This window comes from Eulemur rufifrons, chromosome 20, assembly GCF_041146395.1.
Source record: "Eulemur rufifrons isolate Redbay chromosome 20, OSU_ERuf_1, whole genome shotgun sequence".
In the NCBI taxonomy this organism is placed as follows: Eukaryota; Metazoa; Chordata; class Mammalia; order Primates; family Lemuridae; genus Eulemur; species Eulemur rufifrons.
In genome coordinates this window covers 3,234,727-3,259,841 of record NC_091002.1, presented here as the reverse complement: position 1 = coordinate 3,259,841, position 25,115 = coordinate 3,234,727, and the positions used below count along the sequence as shown (strand labels likewise).

At 58.7% G+C, this 25,115-nt stretch overlaps 1 protein-coding gene across 1 annotated transcript in view; it reads left to right on the top strand.

The window, feature by feature from the left end:
* PPP2R2C (protein phosphatase 2 regulatory subunit Bgamma) overlaps window positions 1–25,115 on the top strand; it is a 134,849-nt gene that overhangs the window by 82,077 nt on the left and 27,657 nt on the right. The window contains exons 3-5 of the mRNA XM_069495824.1: window positions 1,945–2,110; window positions 3,645–3,757; window positions 9,144–9,321. Of these exons, the coding sequence (XP_069351925.1) occupies window positions 1,945–2,110; window positions 3,645–3,757; window positions 9,144–9,321 (457 nt within the window). The remainder of the gene's footprint in view (window positions 1–1,944; window positions 2,111–3,644; window positions 3,758–9,143; window positions 9,322–25,115) is intronic.

Genomic DNA, 25,115 nt, shown 5'->3' with positions numbered 1-25,115 from the left:
GGGATGTAGGGGCAGGGGTGTTGCTGGTGGGCCGGGGGTGCCAGTCCTGCGGGGAGCTCGCAAAGCCTTGTCTGAGCCGCTCCCCTCAGCGATGCTTGTGGATTGCCCCTGCGGGCAGCACTCTGTCCTAGACCCCAGACCGTCAGGACCAGGGGAGACAGCTGCCTCCTGGCTTCTGCCTCCAGTTCAACCTTCCTCCGCCTGGGTGGCCTGGCGTTGTCCTGGCCAAAGCAGGGACGGGAGGGGTCCCCTCTTGTGCTGCTGTCCCCGGCCCTCAGGCTGAGCTTGGCGGTTTTGCTCAGCATGGGCCCTTGCCCCCACCCTGCACCCCCGGCCCCACCCCGTGGGGTTTGCTGTCCAGCAGAGTAACGGGTAAGACGGGAGTGGCTTGGGACAGCCCACCCAGGGGCACGTTTCTGGAACATTGAAAGAACCTCGGGATGGAAGCACCCCGACTGCGCTCAGACGCCTTGCTAAGTATCCTGCGTGCTCTTCTCATTGACTCCTCACTGCTCGCCGCGGAGGGTGAGGGTCCTCACCCATTCTACAGATGAGAACACTCAGAGAAGCCCCCCCAGCTAGTGACCAGCAGACCAGGGATATGGAACCTGGACCTGCCCAACTCCAAGACCAGGGTCTGTAACTTACACACCACCTGGCTGCAGAGGGCCGTCTGCCTGGCACACGCCTGGGGGATTTGATGCGAGGACATCCCTGAAACCAGAGAGGGGGTGGGAGAGGGGAGGTGGCGGAGGGGAGGAAGGGGGGAGGAAGAGGAGCTGCAGGATCATCTCCCTTCATTCACTTCTGAGCACGGCCCCGCGGCTGAGCCTGGGCCCTGGCTTTACCTTGGTCGCTCATGACAACCCTATTGGTGCAGTTAGGTGCTGTTATTGTGCACATTTTACAGGGGGGACAGAGCCTGGAGGGTTCCATGTAGTCTACCCAGGACCCCTACTAGCAGGCAGCTGCTGATCCGTTACCCACACCCAGCACTGCGGCCGGCCCATGTGGGTTTCACACGGTGGACCAGGGCATCCCGCTGGGGAGGCCACGCCTTCCTTTTGCCAAACTGCAGAGAGAAATTAAATTGGTGGATGCAAGTTTCCCAATTTTGAATTTTTCTCTTTACCTTTTTTTCTTCATTCTGGTCCCACTGACCTTTGGCTTAACGAGAGCTCGTAGGAGATGGAGTGATTACAGGCAAAAATATTGAAGAACTTTAAAGCTTTGCAAAGGCAAGACAAAGACAGGAATATAAAAGCAGATATTTTCAGAAAATTAAAAACTTGAAATTCTGCTTCGTTGAATGTCTTCACTTGTTCCTGGGTGTAGTTTCATGTTGAATTGTCTCCCAGGAAACGGTCCCTGGTGCATGCAGTGGGCCCAGCACCTCACGTGAGGGTCTTTATTTTAAGGGGCTCTGCTCCTGAACCGGGTGCCACTGGGCAAAGTCGGGAGGTGATGTTCTAGCCCAGGTCTGACGTTTGCAGCATGTTCTGCTCCGGTGTAAAATCTGCCCATTTGTCCTCGAGTCAGGCCTGAGTTATACACGTGCAATCAGGGAGGCCACGTCACCTCTGAGCCTTTGCTTGCCCATCTGTAAAGTGGGCGAGTCATGGCACCGGCCTCGAGGCCTCGAGCGCAGCACGAGCCGAGGAGCGGCAGCACCGGCTCATGTCTGGCGCGGAGTGCGTGCTCAGTGGACAGCCGCTGGCGTGGACGTTCTCGCTTACTGGACTGGACGATGAGAAGGCAGAGCGTGGCCGCAGCGCACAGTGTGCTATGGGCCATTTAAAGTGGAGAGTGTCCTTTGACCCTTGAATTGGATCCACCGGCACTACTGGCACCTGGTCGCCACGACTGTGTCGGGCCCTTCGAGGTGGTAGCCGCGGCCCTCACCTGGCATGGAGCTCAGGCCCCTTCTCTGCGGTTTCCTTGCAGAGCAAAAATGCGCCTCACAGCCAGGGTGAGTACGACGTCTACAGCACCTTCCAGAGCCATGAGCCGGAGTTCGACTATCTCAAGAGCCTGGAGATAGAGGAGAAAATCAACAAGATCAAATGGCTCCCGCAGCAGAACGCCGCGCACTCACTCCTGTCCACCAACGGTGAGGCCGTGCCGCCTGCAGTGTCCACGTGTGCCCAGGCGCGGGTGTGACCCGGTGTTACCAAAGCTTGTGTTGGGGTTTTTTCTTTTTTCTTTCTTTCTGTTTGTTTAGAGACAGGGTCTCGCTCTGTTGCCCAGGCTAGAGTGCAAGTGATCACAGCTCACTGCAGCCTCCAACTCCTGGGCTCAAGCGGTCCTCCTGCCTCAGCCTCCCGAGTCGCTGGGACTACAGGCACATGCCACTATGCCCAGCTAATTTTTTTTTAATTTATTTTTTTTAATTTGTAGAGACAGGGTCTCACTATGTCACCCAGGCTGGCCTGGAACTCCTGACCTCAAGCAGTCCTCCTGCCTCGGCCTCCCAGAGTGCTGGGATTACAGGCAGATACTTGCTTTTTTACGTCACTTATCTTGAGAGCATTTTTCTAGGTCTGTAGAACTCCTAACAAATAATATTTGTGCAACATGTAAATCCCATCAAGTGAATATGCCAGAGTCTCCTCACTTCTCCACATGGCTGGACTCGGGGGCTGTCCCCCCACTGTAAATGGCACCGCCATGCCATCTTTGTGAGCACTTTTCTTTGGGCGAAGGGAGCTGGATGTTCCCAACAAGGGGCGTGGTCAGTAAGCACAGTGGTCTGGCCTCTTGACCGCTCCGCCCCCGGGAGGGACACGTGCCCTCAGGCCCCAGGCCAGCTTCCCATGTCTGATCTGTGGGAGAGGCCTGGGGCCGTCCTGCTGGGCCAGCAGTGGGTGGCAGCTCCCCACCGCCCCCTCCGCCCCTCCCTCTCCCCTCTCAGCCCCCTGGGTCAGAGGAACCTGAGCTCAGGGCGGGACACACCTCTGACCTCTCTGCCCAGCCAGTATCCGTGCTGCGACATTCTGGCGCCTCCCACCAGGCACCTGCCCTGCCGATTGTGCTCCTGCCAGCTCCTTAAGGGTGGGGTCTGTGTCCCCTAAGGGGTGCCCGGTGCAGGGCTGTGCTCAGCTGAGGAGCCCACAGGGCCCTTCCCCTGCGCAGAAGGACAGGCTGCCTGGGGGCAGGACCCTCTGGTGAGTGCTAGGCCTTATACGCTTTTTAAAAAATCGTTTAAGACGGACGGGTCACTTTCTTCCTGCCCCTCTGGAAGAAAGGTCGTCTTTTGGAGCATCCTGCACTCCCCTCCCCCACAGCTGGCGGCCCCCCACCCCCACCCCGGGGCTTTGAGTCCCAGACCAGCCTGTCCTGAAGCTGCTGAGCACCGCGGGGTGTGTTTTGGCTACTGCAGTCACCAGGTTCCTCAGGGAGGCAGAAGCAGCAGCGCGTGAGGCAGCGAGAGATGGGGGGTGTGGGGGCTTGGCCAGCCCACGGTCCGCAGGGCGGGCGGCAGGCTGGGACCAGGGCAGGGTCGCGGTGGCGTCTGAGGGCCGTCTGCCGGCGGCACCGCTGCGTCCCTGGGAGCTACGTCGTCCCCCAGCCGGCCGACGTGCGTGTCCTGCGCCCCTTCTCTTGGTTGGTCACGTGTCTGTCTTTACTTTGTTCTGTTTTAAAAGATAAAACTATCAAATTATGGAAGATTACCGAACGAGACAAAAGGCCCGAGGGCTATAACCTGAAGGACGAGGAAGGGAAACTGAAGGACCTGTCCACAGTGACATCACTGCAGGTGAGACGGGCACGGAAGAGGCCGGCAGGTGGGAAGCGAGCTCATGTTCCTTTAGTTAAATGATGAGGATTTTAGGACTTGAAGGGCCTTTGAGATTCGAGCCAGAGTCGGGTTCCCATCCTGGCTGGGCTGCGTATGTGTTGGGTGGCCTTGGGCATTTCCCTGCCTCGGTTTCCTCACCAGCAAAATGGAGGCCATCGTATTTCTTCTGGGTGTCTCATGAGCAAGAGGTGTGGTGGCGCCTGTCTGTAAAGTGCCCTTCACCTGCGGCCGAGGGTAGAGAGCAAGCCAGATGATCCCGTGGTACGTGAAGGGGGAAACTGAGGCCTAGGGAGGAACAGACATTCACCCAGAGCCACTCAGTTGAGTGAGGGGCAGAGCCAGAAGGAGACCCGGTCAGCTGGGCGCTGTGGCTCCCAAGCCCGACGTGGAGGGCAGGGGAAGCTGGGACTCGTGGGATGCAGCGGTTGCGAGGGCCCAGCTCAAAAGACTGCAGTGGACGTAAAAGAGCCAGGAAGGTTAAGTTGCAGAGCTGTGCCGAGGCGAACTCTTGTCCCCGACAACATAAAAAGGCAAAAGAACTCGTGTTTCTTCCGGTGGAGAGGCTGAGACACAGAAGAAAGAGTTCTAGAGTCAGGAGGCCTGGGTTCAAAGCCCACGTGTGTCACTTCCTGGCAGTGTGGCCTTGGGCCCGTCTGGGGCAAGAATAAACACTGCAGGAGGAGCGCGTGTCTTCCCAGCACTCTCGCCGTGACAGCTCACTTCGCTCCCCTCGTCCTACAGAGGGGGCACTGTTGCTGTCACCCGCGTGTCGCAGATGAGACAGGGCTGGGGTCCACAGCCGGGAAAGCCTGGCTCCGGAGTCGGCGTCAGTCCCCTGCGCGAGGGGGGAGGAGGTCCCCGCCTCGAGGCGAGTGCAGGGATGGTGAATGGCGTCCTGCTGCACAGACTGGACGTCGGTCCCTTTCCTTCTCCATCGGGGCGGGAGGATCTGAAGCCACCTTGCTCATCCCTGGCTTCCAGAACTGTGCCTGGAACGTGCGCTTTGCACGTTTGTGGAGGGACATGCTGGTGCCCAGCTAACTCCGACTTACTCCGGCTTGAGTGCCTGCGTACCCCACTGTGCTCTGGGCACACGGGGACCGCGGTGACCAAAGACCCTGGTGGCCGCTTGGGGGCACGATCAGGTCCAAGTCTTCTCGGTGCCACGTGCCTGGGTCAGGCCTGCTCAGAGGACAGGAGCCCAGAGGCTGCTGACGGAGCTGGGGCAAGTGCAGGAGCTGATCTGCTTCCCGCATCCTGGGGTGACGTGAGAGGCCAGGCTCACACCCCGCGACACCGTCCCTGATGGTGAGCTGCTGCTCCCACCCTCCCATCGAGCGGTGGTGTCGCCTGATGGGGCGGGTGACGTTGGAGCCTCTTCAGGCTCTCACGCAAACTGCTGGCAAATCAACCCACTGCCGCTGGGTGTCTGTGGCCAGTTCCCTGCTCCGGGCCTCAGTTTCCTCCCCAGCAGAACGGAGGTGAGAACCCATCTCTCTGAAACAACTTAGCAGGCTCACACAGTGCCCAGCCTCATGGGCTCTTCTCCGCAGAGACGTGGCAGGCGCACACGCTAAGCGTTCTGCAAGTTGTCGTGAACAGCAAGCGGTGATCAATGTGCTCCCGAGAAGAAATGTGTAGACACATTGGCCTCTAGATGACGGGCAGTTTGCACAAACGCGTCCTGAGGGAGTGGGGAAGCGGATTAGCTTCCACGCTGAGTAATGAGGGGCCGGTGCCCCCGCCCCACCCCCAGCCCCGAGACAGTTTATGAGGGTTTCCCTAGGAGGGAAGTGGCGATCGCGTCCCGATCCCCTGGCGCTGGAGGCACAGCCAGCAGCCCGTGGGAATCCTGTCTGTTTCCCTCCCAGCCCTGGGGCCTTTTCTCTGTGAGTCACTCACATCCGAAGACGCTTAGCTACTACTGAGCTGGAGGAGACGGGGGAAGAACTGGGGTGTCCTGGTCTGTCCTCCTCTTGGTCCTCCCTTGCTTGTGTCCCGTTTTACCTGAGCCACCCCAGTCCTGCACAGCTTTCTGCTCAATCCACGCAGTTAACCCTGGAGGAAGCTCTTACTTACTGAGGAGCTGCTCTGGGCCAGGCCCCGGGCTGGGTCCTTGGGGTCCTAGAGGGGAGCAAGGTAAAGCTCAGTCCCTGCCCGCCAAGTGTTCCCAGTACCCAAGGCAACAGACATGGAATCACCATCACACTGCTGTGAGAGCCCCAAGAGGCCTTTCTCTACCTTCTCTTTTTGGTGAACTCCTATTCATCCTTTAAAACCCTACTAGTCTTCACCTCTTTAAAGCCTTTCTATGCAGGCCAGAAGAAAGTCACTGGGCTTCCTCAGTCCACTCTAGCTGTTTGTATCCAACACTGTTCTGTCCTTAGTGTTTATGTGTCTGTCTTCCTGTCCTCACCTTGACTAGACTGTGGCTTCTGGAAGTGTGTAGGGTACGTGTTTTATTCATGAAACCGCCAAACCTTCAAGGCAGGTTTCTTTTCATTCTTTCTCTCCTTTTTTTTTCTTTCAAAAAAAGTTTTTGAAATCTAGTTTGGGGGTTGGCCGCGAATGGCTGGAGCATGGGGTGAACCATCCCAAGGCTGCCAGGAGAAAACAGTGCTGCTCGGAGGAGCAGGGAGGCAGACTGCGGTGCCAGGACTTTCCCAGTGATGCTCTGACTCTGCTGGGACACTGGACTCCCCTGTCCCCTCGGAGTCCAAGGATCCCCAGGAGGCAGTGGCTGCTCCCTGAAGGGAAGGCAGGTTGGGAGCTGACCTAGAAGCTGACACACAGGAATGTGCACGGGGGACCCCGTATAGGGGCCAGACACGCCCACACCGCCGTCCAGGCCTGCAGCCCAGAAGCACACAGACACAGAGACAGCAACACGAGAATCACCTGGAGCCAGGCGGGCCTGCACACCGATGCTGCGTGCACAGTCACATGCACTCGGGCATGTGCACACGTACACACACATGTTCTTGCACTCACACAATTGCACACTCACCCGCACGCTCACACACACGTGCCCTGCCCTGCTGCCGGGGAAAATCCAATGTGGGCTGCAGAGCTGCGCCCGCACCGAAGGGGCTCAGTGCCCCTTGCTCCACTGCGGCATGGAAGCCGTCACCTCCCATCTCAGCTGTCCCCTGGGAACTCAGGGACTTGGCCCACTCATTCACTCACTCACCCATTCGCTCATTCACTGGAGGCTGTTTCTGTGCTAGGCCGTGGGCCGAGTACCAGAGAGCCAGGGAGACAAACCAGAGCAGACACGTCGTGCCCTAACCAGTCCCTGTCCCACTGGGACACAGACGGAGGAAGACGACAACCTCAGGGTGGGTCAGGGCCATGACAGGGCAGTGGGGGCTCCAGGGGGCCTGGCCCAGCCTGAGCAGGGCGTGGGGCCAGGGGGGATCCCCTGAGAGGAGATTCTCTTCTCGTAGGTCCCACATCGCCCAAGTGCCACCACACAGCCCGTTTCAGGCCCCTTTTCATGTCCCCCCCAGGTTCCCCTCTGGCCTGGCACCAGCCCCTGCTTCCCGAACCTCGGCTCTCACCTGTTTTGTCTTCACACGCCTGTCTCCACCTGAAATCTCTCTCACACATTTGTGCATGTCTGTTGTCTTTGTCCTCGACCTGAGTCCAAGCAGCCAGTCTGCCATGATTTGTCCTTGTCCTGCTGTGGCTGGACTCCCAGGATCCTGTGTGGTGACGGCAGCCCTGTTCCGCCACCCTGCGCTTAGCCCCAGAATGGCCCTCTGCCTCCCCCCGAGGCTGACCTCACAGCCTCTCTCGGACACTGTTCCTGTCGCACACCGCCCGGGGCTCACCCTGGGGGCATTGTAGACACCTGGTGTCGGGGGCCTGACCACCCCTAGCCACCGCATGGCTCCTCACATGGACGGAGAACTGACCGCGTGCCGAGAGCTGCTCTGCACCCTTGAGTGGCCTCAACTCGTGGATCCCTCAAGAAGCCCCTGGGCAGGCATCTCCATTACCCCATTTACAGAAAAGGAAACTGAGGCCCAGAGAGGTGAAGCCCAGTGAAGGTGACAGCTGGCAAGAGCTGGCAGTCAGGGTTGGGAGCCAGCCCCTTTCCACCACGACACACCTCAGGGGTGGTTGCACCTGGTGACTGTCCTGGCTCTGTCGCTTCCTAACTCTGCAAGTCCCCGAGTCTGGTTCCCCTTGGCATCCAGTCTTGTCATTGGTGGTATGGAGATGGCAATGCCAGCCTTCATGTCCTGAACACCCAGGCCAGGCCTTGGGAGAGATCAGAGACTGTTGTCTGTCTCTGTCTCTGCACCTCCAAAGACCTCACGGTCCCCAGGAACAGAGAGCCGAGCCCGCGGCACACTGCAGTGCGTGATGAGAACCCCAGCAGAGATGCATGCAGCGTGCTGGGCGACCAGGCCGTGGGACACCCCTGCCAGGGCAGGCTGCGTGCCCCAGGGGCTGTTGCCTCCGGGTCTTGAAGGAGGAGTCAGAGTTCAGTAGGAGTGAACGAGGGAGAATGTTCCAGGCAGAAGGTGTGGGGGGAAGAAAGGCCCAATGTCTGATGCTGTCACAGGGACCCCTTGTACCAGCTCTCCTAGATGAGTTTGTATAAGTCAGGCCAACCCCGACGGCCGTGACAAATACGCCCTGCTTCTAGGGCTGAACCCGGAGATGTAGTTCTCCCTGTGGACAGGCCCGGTGTGGGTGTGCTGGTTGCACATGGCTCTCCTGCACCCACCCCATGCTGGGTGCCTCCATCCCTGAGGCTTGGGTCCTCACCTTCCAGGCGGAGAAGGCAAACCCACTGCCTAACCACTAGCCCACAAGCACCACACAGCGCCTTGCTCACATCCCATTGGTCAGAAACAGTCACATGGCCACACCCAGGTGCAATGGCAGCAGGGAAATGTGGTCCCCACCCAGGCAGCCACTTCCCAGTGACAGCACTGTATCATGGGGGGAGATGCTATGGTTTGGGGGACAGTTGACGGCCTCTGCCACAGTATCTTTTCATTCCATTTCAGAGATGAGGAAACTGGGGTGCAGAGGGCTCAGTCACTCAATCACAGACATGCAGCGTCCCTGCCAGGGCTCAAACCAAGCCCAGGAGCCTGAGTGAAGGAGGCGGCCTTTCTTGCAGGGCTGGGTGGGCAGTGCACGTCCGCCAGCCGCCACCGCCTATTTCAGACCTCACAGGGGCAGGATGGGCGCCCACACCAGAGTTCCCACCTCTGGTTTCCATCACACGCCCCCTGCGTGCCACTTCCTGATGCTGCCGCCTGCCCCCGGGCCGCCGCGCCTTCTCTCTGCACGGCCTCTGCTCTGACCGCCCCCTCCTGCGCAGGTGCCCGTGCTGAAGCCCATGGACCTGATGGTGGAGGTGAGCCCCCGCAGGATCTTCGCCAACGGCCACACCTACCACATCAATTCCATCTCCGTCAACAGCGACTGCGAGACCTACATGTCTGCGGACGACCTGCGCATCAACCTCTGGCACCTGGCCATCACCGACAGGAGCTTCAGTATCCTTCGCTGCCGGCCCACCCTGCCGTCTCCCGCGGAGGGTGGCTTCCGGGGGGGTGCGTGGGTGGGCTGGCTTGGCAGTAAGCACGCTGGTTTGGGGGCTTCTGTTCCATTTCGCTTCTTGAATGAGTGGCCCGCTGGCTCCCGGGGTGTGAGGTCCGGATATGGAATCATGTTGCGTCTATTTCTGAGAACTTTACAGTCAGGGCTGCTGAGAGTTGCGTTTGATCCCTTGCGTCTCCCGGGGTGGCCAGGGTCCCTGTCATCCTGGGGCCTCACCAGAGACCAGGAAGGAGGTGGAGAGTCCTGGAGGAGGGACAGCTGGCACCCCTCAGACAGCCGGCCAAAGGCTCCTTGGGGCCCCTCCGTGGGGCCCAAGGCAGGTGTTGCTGAACAGCATTGGGATCTGCCTAGGGCTTAGAGTGACAAGAGGGTGTCAGAAGCCCGGCTGGATCAGGATCCCAGGGCCTCTGCTCAAAGGTCCCCTGTGTTGGGGCAGCTAGAGACAATAGCACTGAGGAGCCCCCACTGACCGGTGGGGAAAGACCCGGTGACACATGAGCACTGGCCTGGGGATGGGCGAGGCTTGGCCCACGAGGGGCAGCTGTGGCCAGCAGGGCAGGCAGGTGGTTAGGATGCCTCTATTCTGCAGAACAATGATAGTGATCACAGTAACGTTCAGCGTGGCCCTATGTGCCATGTCTGTGCCTAATATCGGCATGCGTTAATTTTAATTCATGTCATCTGCACAACAACCCTGTGAGTCAGGTACCGTCATGATTCTCCTTTATAGATGAGGAAACTGAGGCACAGAGAGCCTGAGGCAACTTGCTCAAAGCCCATAGCCTCCGCGTGTGGAAGCTGGCATTGAAACCCAGGCCCTCCAGCCCCGGAGTCCCCACTTCTGACCTCTGCACCCGGCTGCCTTTGTGAAGGGCACTGCCCGGTGTGTAATGAGGGGGCTGGGAGGAGCCCCCAGGAGCCTTTGTGCCATCAGACGGCCTCGAGCCGGGCAGCCCTGGGCCCCCGGAACGGAGCAGCTCCGGACAACGGGGGTGTCATGCCTGCTACTGCTGCGTCCCACCCGTCAGGGGTGGCATAGCCCTCGGAGCAGCAGCCGGGATGTGCGGAGGGGAGTGCGGCAGCAGGGGACAAGCTGGGAAGGAGGGAAAGAGGGTAACAAATGGCTTTGGGGGCTGAGCCAGCCTGGCCAGGCAGACCCTCAGGAACTAGAGGGAAGGAAACTGGGAAGGGCTCGGAGCAAAGCACTGGATGTTCCCGAGCCCGGCGAGAGGGTGTGGGCAAACGCCCGGCTTCAGAGCCAGAAGTTTCTGCGTGAGTCGGCCGCACCTTCCGGCTCGTGACCCTGGGGGAGTCAGACCTCTCTGAGCTGCGTCTTTTCGGTACCCCCCCGTCCTACTGTGCGTCGCCAGTGAGCCCCTCCGTGTGTCATGCCCCACTCTGAGCCGCACTTAGTGGTGTCAGGAAGCATGCACACCTGTCTCCTTCTCCTGCCCTCGAGGAACGGCGCCCGGAGCCCACAGGGCACGAGGACTGGGGTGGGCAGGGAGGTTCCGGAAGGGCCGAGGCCGGAGCCCAGATTTGGCTGGATGTGGAGGGCCGAGCCGGGCAAAGTCCTGTGAGCCGCGCGTGTCCTCAGCGCCCAGAGCATGGGCTGGCCAGGACTGGCTTTGCCGCAGGGCGTTCACGGACTGGACCTCAGTGGAGAGGACCAGGCACAGGTGCACCGGGGCCGACTGCTCCCAGCTGTCTCTGCTCTGGCTTCAGTCTCGGGCTCCACGTGGTGGTCAGTTGGCGCCAGCAGCTTGGGCCACACCCTCCCAGAATAAAGTCCAGGAGAAAAGAGACCAGTTCTCTCTGCTGTCCCGCCAAGACCCCAGATGGCACCCACAGGCTCTGACGGGGCCTCAGGGGCACCCTCTGAACCAGTCCCCGTGTAGGTGTGTAGCCGGCGGAGGGGGACTGCAGGGCTCTGATTGGCCAGGCTGGACTCACATGCTCTCCCTGGCACAGAGGGGGTTCGTTCTGCCCCCAGCATGGCGTCAGGGTGCAGGGGAGGGGTGGTCCCTTGGAGGAGAAGCAGGTGCTGCCCAGGAGTTGGGGGCCTTCATGGGGGCTGTGGGCGCAGGTGCCCACTGCGACGTCCGAGGCTGTCGGCCGTGCTCCTGGCAGAACGAAAGGCAGGGCTGCAGGCCTGCCCGTCAGGAGGGGCACTCGCAGGGCTTCCCGGACAGGGTCCTGTAGTTCACAAATCAGGTGCCACCCAAAGACAATGGTGGCACCCCATTTTACAGATGAGGAAATGGAGGCTCAGGAGACATGGGGCTGCCCAAAGTCCCCAGCTGTGAGGGGCAGAGCTGGGACTCATGCCCTCAGGCCTACCTGGCCTGGTCCAGTGCTTTTGCCCTGCCCAGGCTGCCCACTGAGCATGGGGACGGTGGCAGCCACCCTCCTGGAGCCCCGGCTTCCTTACACCTGCCCCGTTTCTCTCTCTGGACTGTCACGAGGGTTCGATGACACTGTGGATGCCGAAGCCGTTAGCACTGTGGGGCTCGGGAGAGTGTGATTTCTTTGTTTATCCAGCTACAAATTCCTCAGCGCCTCCGCTGTCCCAGGCCCCGGGGAAAGCAAAGAAACTCAGCCGTGCCCTGGAGGGCCTCGTGGGCTTCTGGTGACACAACGCTGACATGGGCTGTGTGAGGGATGTCGTCCTTGCTGTAACCCAAGGTCCCTCCAGGCTGCTGTGGGCGGCCCAGGCGGCGAGAGTGAGTGGGGGCAGGAAGCCCCCGGGCCGAGGAGGCTGTGGGTGTGTGGGGTGTGAGTGGCGGGCTCTCTCCCGGGGCTCCGCACTCACACTGCCCCTTCACAGCTGTCCCTGCCTCTGCGTGCCACGTGTTCTTTAACTGACTTTTCCTATTTTTTCCAATTTTTAGTCATTTTCTTTAAGTTGCTTTATTTTTGCCTACATAACTGTCTTTTGAAAGGGAGTTTAATTTCAGTACCACATGCTAAAGTTAGACCTATCACATACCACGAGTAGGAGGTAGCTGTAATGGTAAAGGCTATGAAAACAAAACAACAGTAGCAAAATCTGTGCTCAGCCCGGCCCGGTAGGATTTCTGTGATGAGGGACTGTTCACTCTTGCACCGCACAGCGGGCAGCCGCCAGCCACACGTGCCTGTTGAGTGCCGAAAGTGTGGCTAGGGTGACTGAGCAACAGCATCGTTAATCTAATTTAGTTTTAGCTAATCCAGACTTCAAGTGAATTAATAGCCATGTGTGGCGAGTGGCTGCTGAACAGGACACTTCAGACGCCGAGTGTTGCCTGTTAGACCTGGGTCCGGCTCTTTCTGCAAAGATGGAGGCAAGCATGCGCTTGAGCATTAAAGGCAGGAGTGCGAGGAACAGTGGCTTCCCCCCTCATTCATCAGGAGAGTTGACGCTTCTTGGTGTGTGTGTCTGTGTTTTGTTACTGAGGGCCGTGCCGACCTCCTGCCTAACTGCTCCCAGGGAACGAAAAGCCATTAGCACCTTGCAAGCAGGGGAGCGCCCCTAGCCAGCTCTGGGGGGCTGTGTGTGTCATGGGTAGATCGGATTCCAGCAGACAAGCTTGGCAGCCAGGGGACCAGCAAGGGGTCCAGGGAGAGAGAGTGGGGGGCAGGGCCATGCGTGGCCATGTGCAGGAGGTGGTGGAGGAATAAGATCGTGAGCACAGAGACTTTGTAGATTTGGGCTGTATCATAACTGTTTTTGGACCAGTGTGGCCACAGGACATTCATACAGGTTAACTATGGACAAGAAAAGAGGCTGATCCATCCCAGAGCTGCAGACACAGTCCTTCCTGGTCACTGCTGTCAGCCCGGCCTCCTTGTCTCCCCCTGAACACATAGATTGTACCGTGTCCATGTGTTGGAGAGCACGCCATTCACCTGCAGATATTTACTGAGCACCTACTGTGTGCCAGGCCTTGTTTTTGGTGTTGGAACTAGATAGATGCAAATCCTGCCCTCCAGGAATGGACAGAAGAGAAACCATTGGTGACGTATCCGGGACTGGAGCAGGTGATCAGTGCCGTGGGGGATCGGTGGGCCCACCCGGCGTGGCCCAGGGCATTTCTCTCCAGCCACGTCTGCTGCTGGCTGCAGGCGCCAGGTGGGTGGACAGTGAGCCAGGGTGGTGGTTTTGCCAAGTGAACATGTAGACATGGAGCTGCTGTTGTATGCAAGCAGTGAAAACAATGATTATTAATCAAAGAATGTGAGCCAGGTGAGGGTGAGTGACAGGGGGACTCTGTGGATTGGGGGTCGCTGGAGGGCCTAGGGGACTTCCCCTGCTGCAGATCCTGCAGTATAACTCTGTGTCAGACCTCCTCGTAGCTTCCAGCTTTGCAGGAATGAATTGTTAGTTAATCAAAATATAAGCCACCCTGGCCGTTCGCAACAGAGGAGTGTGTATAGAACGCTGAGGATTCAGAGCTGGGCTCCAGGCAGCCCGCAAAACTTAGGCGTTTGGGGGGGTGTGGTTGTGGAAACCTCTCCTGATTAGATTAACCCACCGGGGAACCACATTGCACCTGGCTCTCCCCACGGCCTGCTGCTGCCTGGCCACAGGAGCCAGCAGACACGGGCCTGGAGCAGAGGTGCAGTGCACGTCCGGGGGGGCAAGCCTGCCTCGGCAGGGCAGGTGTCGGCGCGGTGGGCTGCAGGTGCCGGGTGGGGCTGGGAGCAGCTGAGTTATTAGAAAAGGCATTTCCTTTCTGACTGGGAGGAGGCCAGCAGGCAGCTGTGACTCCACGCAGAGCTGGGGCCGGCTCTGAGTGTTCGAGACCCCCTTGAGCAAGCCCCACCGGGAGGATCCTGGCCGTCGGCTGGCGATGGCTCTGGTCGGAGCCGACAAGGAAACCAGGGTTGGGCCTGCACCCAAGCAGAGGGAAGGGAGGCATGTGGAGACTTGGGGTTCGCACTCTTAATGCTTGCTCTCTGGTGTCCTCGCTTGGCCTGACGATGCGGGTCCCACCCTCAGAGTCCACGGGAAGGATGTGCTGCCTGACTGTCTCCGCATGTCCAATCAGCGACACTGTCCGTCTCAGCAAAATTGGGTTTTAGTAACCGTGTCAAGAGAAAGGAAATGTTCTTAGTGAAGGAAACAAAGAGGGCATCGTTGTGACTGACAGGAAGAAAGGACTCAGAGGGCATCTCTGCTGTAACTGCGTAACCGGCTGTCCTGAATCGAGGATCTCTGCGGTGGCCGGGCACGTTCAGTCTCCAACGCCCAAACATCAGGACCCCTCCCAGACTCCTTCCTCGCCCTCATCCTCAGGATGGGAGGAGGCCCCAGGCCCCTGCCCTGGCACCGTCCCGCCCTGCCTGGCCAGTCGGCCTCTGCAGAGCTGCCAGAACTGTGGATCCGGGCGTGTCAGCCCCGCTGAAGCCCTCGGAGGTCCCCCTGCTGCCTTGGTGACGGGCCCTGAGACGCGTGGGTCTCAGGTTCCTGCACATCAGACTTGCTCAGTGGGCTGCTGGGTTCCCGTCACAGTGTGGGTGGGGGCAGAGTTCTGCCCTTCCAGCCCATCACTGCCGGGCACCTCTGACCTGTCCTCGCCACACTCCTCCTGGGCTGGTCAGAGCCACTCTGGGCTCCTTGGCCTCCCTCTGGTCACACCAGTTTTCTGTTACTAGGAAGCCTCCCCGCCATTTTCTGGTGGAGGCCCTGGGATTGGGAAGCTGGGGGAGGCCTCTCCGTGTCCTGCCCTCCATGCGGGGCCCGGCACACCATGAGGCTTGTGAATGGTTGTAGGGGGACAGGCTGGGAGTTCACTGCGTCCGTGTGGCCTCAGGGCACAGATCCCCTGCCCCTGTCAGTCTGGACTCCAGGTGTCTCAGAGACCCCGAGACCCCAGACACCAGCGAGCAGGGCAGGCCTGCACTCAGCCCCACTGCTCAGCCTCCTGGGCCACCAGCTTCCAAATGTGGAGTGGGAAAAATTCCTTATCGTGAGGACATTTGTGAGGATTTAGGAATCTTTCACTCAAAGGTCCTGGTACCTGATCGAGGCCCAGCAAGAGGATGATATTATTTTCTCTTTTAAATAACAGCCCCTCGGCTGGACGCGGTGGCTCACGCCTGTAATCCTAGCACTCTGGGAGGCCAAGGCTGGAAGATAGCTTGAGGTCAGGAGTTCAAGACCCCCCTGAGCAAGAGCAAGACCCCATCTCTACTAAAAATAGAAAGCAATGATCTGGACAACTAAAAATATATATAGAAAAAATTAGCTGGGCATGGTGGTGCATGCCTGTAGTCCCAGCTACTCGGGAGGCTGAGGCAGGAGGATCGCTTAAGCCCAGGAGTTTGAGGTTGCTGTGAGCTAGACTGATGCCACGGCACTCTAGCCCGGGCAACAGAGCGAGACTCTGTTTCAAAAAAAAAAAAAATAAATAAAAACAAATAAATAAATAAATAACGGCCCCTCAAATGTTTAAGACTGGTTCTCATAAAGTCCCTGCGTCTCTGACCTAGTGATCCGAGTGCTTTCTTCCCCAGTGCTCCTTCAGCACCTGCTTACACAGCCTCTCATGTCCTTTAATACCAACATTTTGAGACTGTTACGCACTCTGGGTGATTTTTCTTGAGTTCGATGTTTCTTAAAGGTGACAAATTGCACAGGAGACCTCAGCTGATAGACCTCTGCTTTATTTTTAGCACTGGAGAATTTTAGAGATGGTTCAGTCGATTTCCCCACTGGAGCAATTTCTCGTGGTGGAAGCTGCCCCCTCATGTCTCCTTACGCCCTGTTAATCCAGTAGCAACGGCAAGTTTTTTAAAAAATGTGAACCAGACCACGTCACTCCCTGTTCAGAACCCTCCAGCAACTTCTGCCAACTTGGAGTAAACTCCTGCCCCGCTCGCTTCCTCCCCCTCCCCTTGCTGCCGGGCTCAGCCCCCCAGCCCCTCACCCTTGCTGAGCGGCCGCCCCTCCTGCTGCCTGTGAAGTGTCTCCACCCAGACACCCTCGGCCGCTCTGTGCACACCTCCTCAGGGAGCCCTTCCCTGCGCAGCCTGTTGGAACTCGTCTCAGAAGGTCCCTTGAGGCCCCTGTCTCATTATCTGTTTATTTCCGTGTCTCCTGTTGGGACTGGCAGCTTCATGAGGGCAGGGACCTCGCCTGTGCTACCTGGGATGGTGCCTGGTCCAGAGTAGAAGCTCCAAGAATGCGACAAGCACGGTAAAGTGTGATGAGTGTTGGGATGAGGGAGGGAGGACCCTAGGGTCGTTAGACGTCTCCTGGACGGTCAGGCACTGGTGCTGAGGCTTCTGTCCTGGATCTGCCACTTGGTTCCCTGGCAGGGTGCTTCACCTTCTTGGCCCCCAGTTTCCCCTCCTCGGACTGGCACCCCGCAAGCTGTCTTTCACCTCCCAAGTCTCCCTTGGTCTGGCCAAGTGTGACCCGGGGTCATGCCAGCCGCGTGCTGCATCTAGCTTACACCAGCTTGCAAGAGCCAGCTGTACTTGTCTCTTCCCAAATCCATGTCGATGGACATCACTTTTGGTAGCTTGAATTCGGCCCTGGTGGTGGCATTTCCACAGGCTTCTGTAAGCACCACAAAATTGGTTCCCCTTTCCCCCTGGAGAGGTGGTGGTTCAAGTTATCAGCACAGCCCTGCTTTGGGGCCTCACACGGCCAGGCAGTTGTGGGTCAGGCTCCACTGTGACCAAGCGCCTCCTACAAGCAGTGCCCGGTCTGTGGCGCGGCCCCCGTTGCCAGCCAGTGCTGTGCTGGGGTCGGCATCTCTACCTCCCAGCCTGCTGTCACCCTTGCCGAGCACTCAGTCCGTGCCACACAGAGTCCTGAGCACATTGCATGTCTTGACTTATTGCATCCTCCCAGCAGCACCATGTCGTAGGCATGTAACCTCCCCCTTTGACAGACGAGGAAACAGCCACAGAAAGGTCATGTGATCTACCCAACATCACACAGCTGGCAGGTACCAGGGCTGGGATTCAAACTTGGGCCGTCTGGGTGCAGAACCCGTGCCCTTAACTGTCTCGCTACACTGCCCGTCATCGAGTAACAACCCCCGTGACAACCACCGTTCACGGCACGTCCCAGTCTGCAGGGCCCGGGCTGAACGAATGCAGGGTGCAGCTGGTTGCACTGCACTGTCCCGGTGGCTCGCTGAGGTGGCACCGTCACGCCCCCCACTTTGCAGATGTGGACCTGGGCTCTAGGGGTGGGCTGTCTTGTTCAAGGCCCCTCCAAGCCCCAGGTCCCTCTGAGGCCTGTCCAGCCCCGTGGAGGCAGTCATGTTTCTCGGCTCTCATTTTAGATCCCAAAGAAAAACAGGTGCGTTTTATGCTGTGGCAGGTTAGAGCGGAGGCTGCTCTGTGGTGTGTGTGGCCGCGTGCATTGGCTTCGGCAGCTGCGTGATGCTCCTGGCGTTTGCCCTCGCTGCCGAGACGGTGGGGCTCACACAGCCCTCGCATGCCTCCTACCCCTCCACGGCAGGCCTCCGTGGCATCCCTGGAGCTCACTCCCGGTTAAACCTCTCAAGCCCAGGCTGGAGCCCCAGACCCTTGGCCTGCGTCTGTCTTCATGATGGTCCTGCCCCCCACAGCCTCTTTTCCGCAACCCTACGCTCAGAGCCCACGCTCCACCACCCTGAGTGTGCCAAGCGTCTCCCTCCCCTGCTGCCCCTCTTAAGCCCTCTTCTCCCTTCCGCACAGGGCCCAGCTCCCTCCGAGGCCCACAGGCCCCACATCCTCCCACCCAGCTCCGCCCTCCCTCCCTCCCTCCTGCCCTCCTGCTCCAGCCACCCGGCCCCTTGCAGCCCCTTCAGAGCCCCTGCTCCACAGAGACACCCACCCCAGCACACAGCAAACACCCCCCCACGGACTCTGCCGGATGACGACCCCTCGCCTCGGGCCTCGGAGGACCCTTCCCTGACTCTCCAGGTAGCTCAGGGCCCCGTGAGAAACCCCCACCACACGCACCTGTGTGTCGGTCCCGGAGCCTGGATCACGGAACTAAACCTGGCTCCCCTGCTGGGCCAGGCACCCCGGAGGCCAGGACAGGGCCTGGCTTGCCCCTTGTCGGTGCCGTGGGTGTGTAGCTGCCTGCGTGTGCGTCCTAGCTCTGTGCAACCTTGGGTTTCCCCTCCCAGGTCTCAGACACCAAGGCATGCACTTCAGCACAGACCTTCACAGTCCTCCAGGGGGTGACAAGCATTGCAGCTTTTGCAACCTGCTTAGTTTTAATTTTTTTTTTCCCAGAGGGAGGGAAAGACTGATTCTTGATTCTAATTTAATTACCTTTAACCATGTGGTAGGTCTTTTGACACATGTCATCTCTTGAAATCCTCATTAGAACCCTGCAAAGCAGAAGGCATCAACCCACTCTAGAGGCTGGTGGGGCTGGCCTTTCAAGCCCTGGTCCTCGGGACTCAGAAGTCAGCGCTTTCTTGCCATTTCATAGCTTGGTGGTTCCTTTCTGAGCACTTAGGAATCACGTAAGTGGTGGAGCTGTGTAGACGTGTGTGTCACACAGAGAGAGAGAGAGAGAGCAGGACCTAGTGAGCTCATACAGTGGGCTGTCACTGCCCCTCTCCCGTGGCCCCAGCAGTCTGGGTTCAGCTCCCAGAGAAGGATCGCGCCATCACCAATAGGATGCTCTGAGCAGAGAAGGGAGGAAGCTGTTACGGGCTAAATTTTGTGCCCCCTACATTTACTGTGTTGGAGCCCTAACCCCTAGAACCTTAGAATGTGACTATATTTGGATACGGGGCCTTTAAAAGAGGTAATAAAATTAAACTACAGCCTGCAGGAGGGTCCCTGACCCAATCTGACGGGTGTTCTTACAAGAAGGACACGCAGACAGCAGGACCGCACGCACAGAGGAAAGACCACGTGAGGACACAGCAGGAAGGCGGCCACCTTGGAGCCAAGGAGGCAGGCCTTGAAGGAACCCGCCTGCGACTCCTTGACCTTGGACTTCTGGCCTCCAAAACTGTGAGGAATGAATGTCGTTTAAGCCACTCAGCCTTTAGCATTTTGCTGTGGCAGCCAGGAACCCTCCTGCAGCCTCTGACATGCCTCAGCCTGAGTGCTTGCAGCCAGGTCGTCTTTTGGAGAAAATCTGATTTTGAAAAAAAAAAGCAGGTTTTCAAAACTGCCTGTATACAGGAGGCCTTCCAGGGCACCTCCACATCCAGCGTCCCTGGTGAGCCTGCACGGGAGGCCTTTTGTGGCATGGCCGTTGGCAGGGCCGCCTCCATCCCTCGCTCCAGCTGCTTGGTTGTCATGGTAACAGCCTCCTCCATCCTGAGAGCAGGCTCCTGCCGAGACCTCTGGATGAACCATGCTTTGCTCAGTTAAATCAATGGGGTCTGAGGCTGCAGCCTGCCCTTTCATGGAACCCTGGTCTGCACCCAGCACCTGCCTTACTGAGGACGCAAACCTGTCCAGCCAGCCTTGGCCTTTGGACCTTAGGGGTGCTGACCCCATGGGGAGAGCTGCAGATTGTGTTGGAAATACATTTACTCCAGAAGAGTAGGAGGAACACTGGCTGCAAGTTCGGAAGCTAGGCTTCCAGTCCTCACTCTGGCATGGTTCCCTGTGTGGCCCTGGGCAAGTCACTGCCCCGCCCAGGCTGCCCTCCCCTCCTGGGTGGGACTGGAACGTGGGCAGCCCCTTCCTGCAGGCCGGGCTCCGTGCCTGACGATATGCACAGCTCTCTGGGGTTAGTACTGTGTCTCAAGCTATGTCCTTGCAGACTAGTCCGTTGTGGCATCTCCACTAAAACCCATCATGACCTCCTCCCTGATGTTTCATCAGCACTTGGCAATGGTGTGTGGTTCTGGCATGACCCTGGCCCGGCTTCAGGAGGCCAGGTAATGCCCTTGGCAGCAGCAGATGAAGGAGTTTCTATAAAAACCTCTGCAAACCTGATGACTGTGCAGACCTGTGTGGCTTATGTTTCCTGTGTCCTTGGCAGGAAGAACCACAGACCTCGTTCTTAGGCAGGACAACCCCAATTTCTGAGGCTTGCTGACTCCCCCCGGTGTGGGCTCGGAGCCCGCGGGACTGGTATGAACAGTTGAGGGTGCTGGCACTCTTACCTGGCAGGGCGAGGGGCTCCTCGTGCGGGGGGTGTGGCAGGGACAGGGAGGGCCCCACCTGCCCCTCCAGGGCTGCACTTGCTCCATCTGACGCTGAAGCGGGGGCTGCACGTGGTACAGGGGGGCTGTGGGTCCAGAAGCAAATTGCAGTCTCTGCTCCAGACCTGGCTTGGCAGAAGTTCGGCCCCAGCGTGGGGGCAAACCCACCTGCTTATGAAGTTTTCCTGCCATACAGCCGTGTCCTCTGTTTACATGTTGCCTGTGGCTGGTGGTGTACTCCAAGAGCAGAGTGAGGGAGTTACAGTTGCGATAGAGACCTTGGGTCTGGCCAAGCCTGAACTGTTTACTTTCTGGCCCTTTATAGAAACATTTGCCAACCACTGGTTGAGAGGCAACACCGGTGAGTGTGCACTCTCGGCCACTGGGAGGAAAAGGGGTTTCACGTAAGACACGGGGAGCTGGATCCAGACAGCTGCCAGGAACCAGAGGTACCCCCGGGTCCCCAGGCCCCTGGGCCCTCCGGCAAGCTGGTAGCCCTTCCCTGCCCACTGCCCCGCTGTTCCCATCTCATGCCAACAGCTGTGACTTTCCTCTCCTGCTCCCTGAGCTGCAAGTGACACAGAGTCCAGAGAGGCTGAGTCACTGGCCCGAAGGCTCCACAGCAGATCAAAGGCAGACTTGAGGCTGGAGTCAGGCTCTTTGGCAGCAGTCAGCGTGTGCCTGTGTCAGGCAGGTGTTCATTTGCAAAGCACCTGCTCTGTGCCGGGCCCTGTTCCCAGCACGTCACATGAACTACCTTAATGCTTACAGCAACCCTAGGAGGTAGAGAATACAATGCCATCCTGAAGTTGGGGAAACTGAGGCCCAGAGAGGTTCAGAAACTTGCCCAAGGATACACAGCTAACAGGTGGCAGCGCCTGGATTCACCCCAGGTCCTCAGTGGTCAGGGATCACGCTCCTGTGTCACGGAGGGCGTATTGCGCACTCTGGAGCCCAGCTGACGTCCAATCCTGGTCTGGCCCCTTCTCTGCTCAGCCCTGAGCCTCCATTTCCCCATCTGCAGAAGGGGTCAGAAGGGGTGCTTCTCACTCCGCGGGAGGTGGGGGATTGGACGAGCCACAGATTCGAGGCAGCGGTGCACAGGCAGCCTGCTGGGCACGTTAGCTGCAGGCAGGTACCAGGCGCTTGGCTGGGCTTTGGCGATATAAGCGGGAGCACAACCCAGACAGGCCAGCCAGCACGTGCAGCCCGAGAAGATGGTGCTGATGGGCTTGGGAGCAGAGTGCAGTGGGGCCAGAGGAAGGGGTGTGGGAATCGGCCCTTCCCGATGAACTTCCAGTCGCTGGAGGAGCCGTGTGCTTCCTGGTCCGCGTGCTCTGCATTCACGGGGCTGCAGGGGACAGCCCCTGCCAGTGGCCCGTGTCAGTGACAATCTCGTCCTAAAAGGAAGCCCCTTCGTGCCCCCGCCTCAACCCTGCTTCTCCACTTCGAGGGTCCCCCAGCTTGAGATGGGTTTGCAACGTCTACTCCCTGGCTCCTGATCAGAGGGGCCCACGATGGGCCCACAACTGATTCATTCAGCCAACTCTTTACTAGGCGCCTACTGTGTGCTAGGCACTGAAGGTACAGCAGGGATCCAGACAGACAGTCCCTGCCCTCACCGGAGAGGTGGCAGTAACAGATAAGCCAATAATGTGACAAGCCATGATTAAGGCTTGCAGAAATATAAAGCAAGAAACATATATGCTAAGCAATGTGAAAGAAATAGGTTTATTTTGGGGGCAGGGGCAGTTTAGAGGAGAAGGCCACGTCATGAAGGAGCGTTTGGACAGAGATCTGAAGGATGTAAGTGCAAAGGCCCTGCGGTAGGATGGCGCCTGTCACGCCCTGGAGCGATCGGATACTGCGTCGGTCCCTCCAAGGGGCGGGGGGACCTGGCCCTGGGGGCTGTGTGAGGAGGAGCCCAAGCTGGATTTGCGCTGTGCAGGCTGGTTCAACGTCAGCTCTGCTGCTCGCCAGCTGTGGGAGCCCCAAGCCTATCTCCTCCCCTGCGTAAAGCTAAGGGTGGCACCGCCTGGCCAGCTGGGGGGGGGGGGGGGGCGGGAATGCCTGTGAGCAGGATTTCTAAACTGGAAGGCCTGTGCCCCAGGGAAGATTGACTCCCCTCCTCATCTGACGTTCATTCTCGAATCCGTCTCGCAGCACAGGTGCCCCGAGCGCCGGGGCTGGGCAGGCCGTGTGTGAGGGGGCGGTGGGGGCACGGAGGTGAATGAAACAGGGGTCCCTGCCTTGGTGCCGCCCGTCAAGAGGGAGAGCTGGGCACGTACACAGCACGGTGACACACGGGCGAGGTCTGCGCAGGTGAGCAGGTGGGTAAAGCTCACCTTGGTGTTCGGGCAGAGACCACCACGACCTTGGGATGATCTGGAGACTTCAGACTGCTGGACGTGGCTGGAGGTGGGAGGGAGACGTGGCCCAGGGCACGACCGGGGAAGACGGGCGGGGTGGGCGTGCCGGGCAGTGTCTGGCCCGCGCGGTGGGCAGTGGAGCCCACAGCAGGGCAGTGGGAAGCCCAGCAGCTGTGGGAGGAAGTTCTCTCTAGCTGAGCTTGGACGCGGACCCCCGTGGGGACAGAGGTGATGATGACCAGGGCTGAGGGCACAGCAGGAGGGTCCTTAGGTGGGGGCGCCCCCAGCACTCTCACACTGGTTAAGGAGGGGTCGGAGTTAGAGGGAAGGACCAGGAAGCCGTCTTGATTACTGGTGCTCAGGGCTGGGGCGGCTAAAACAGGGAATTGTAGGGAAGAGCCCAGGCTGGGTGGATATAAAGACATCGTGATATTAGCATTATGTCCCTGTTGTCATTTCCCAGCTCCCAGGGAGCGACCTGGGTGTATTAGTGTCCGGTGGCTGCCGTAACAAATTGCCACAAACTCGATGGCTCCAAACAGCAGAAAATTATTCTCTCACGGTCCCGGAGGCCAGAAATTCCAAGTCAAGGTGCCAGCAGGGCCATGCTCTCTCTGAAGGTTCTGGAAGAGGATCCTTGTCTCCTCCGGCTCCTGCTGGCTCCAGGTATCCTGGGCCTGTGGTCACATCTCTCCAGTCTCTGCCCCCATGGTCACACGGCCTCCTCCTCTGGTGTCTGTGTTTCTCCTCTTCTGTCTCTCACAGAGACACTTGTCATTGGATTTAGGGCCATCTCAAAGTCCTTGACCAAACCTGGAAAGACTCTTTTCCCAACTAAGGTCATATTCATAGTCTCTGAGGCTAGGACATTATGGACCTGTCTTTTGGGAGCCACTGGAGAAGAATAACTTGTGCTCAGCTGAGGCGTCTGGGATTGAGAATGATGTCCCTTCTCTCTTCCGTCCTCTCCATGTGACCTCTTTCCTGCATGCCTACCTTTGTCTGACAAGCTTTTCTGCAGGGAAAATGATTCTTAGCTGCCCAGGTGCAATTGAAAGGTAAACAAAAGCCCGTCGGACAGTGGAGTAGAATTAGAAAGAAAACCAGAATATGAGTCATTCAGCCAGCTTTGCTGGGGAGGGGACTCCTAACTGAGTCTAGTTATGCTTATTCCCGAGAGGCCGGTCCAGAAATGAACCTTGTAAAGCACAGTTTTACGAGTGGGATTTATGTGGTGATTATGAAACAGAGGAGGCCACCTGGGGGTCAGTCCTTGAAAGGAAAGGGCACTCTGGGATCATGCCATCCCCTTGCTTTGCAAATGGGGAAACCGAGGCCTGCAGCAAGGAAAGGGTGCTCACAGGTGGCACAGTGCACTCCGGAGAGAGCAGGCCTGACACCCAGCTCAGAGCCCCCAGCTTCGGCCCCTGGTGCTGGACCCACCAAAGCTAAAGCCACTGCGCGGTCACTGTTAGACCAAAAGTCTCAAATCCACACGTGCGTGGCCACATGGTGTGAGTCAAGGACTTTGCAGGATCTGAGTTTGGGGCATAATTATTGTACTAGGGAGGGTTTCTCCACAGCTACTTCCCTCACCAGGAATCCGTCCTCAGGGCCCTGTTTTATTACCGAGGGAGAGAAATTCAACAGGGACAGCCCCACTCGGTAGTCCTTTAGCACATCCCATGGCTCCAGCCAAGAGCCGGGCAGCAGGCCGGGGTAGGTCCTGAGGCCAGCTGAGCCAGACGTCTTGCAGAGGCCATCCCAGGGACCGGGTGACCACAGGCCCGGTCAGAGGCCCATGCCCCGAGGGACGCTGTGCTGCCCAAGGTGGCTGGCAGGGCCCTGGGATTCAGAGGAGCAGACTGCCTGCCGGGGCCCAGGGAGCTCCCGCCCAGTGGGCACCCTGCCGAGTTGGTCATGACCATGACTGTCTTCCTCTATCAGGGTAAGGCAGGCACAAACCTGTGCTTGACATTACTGTTTTCCCAGCAGCCTCTGTGTCCAAAATCCATTGTTTGAAACAGTAAGAGACATTTCCCGAGGACACTGAGGCTGTAAGAACCATGGGCCTGGGCTGTTGGCAGGACCCAGCCCCCCAGGTTTGGGGGACTCTCTCCCCACAAACCACACACCAGGCCCTTGACCGCTTTGCCTCTGGGGACTCTGTCTCCCCAGCCTGCACCCAGGCCCTGGATCTCTTGTCCTTGTCCCGCAGCCAGCCTGGGTCACCATGTCAGGTGTGTTTGCCAT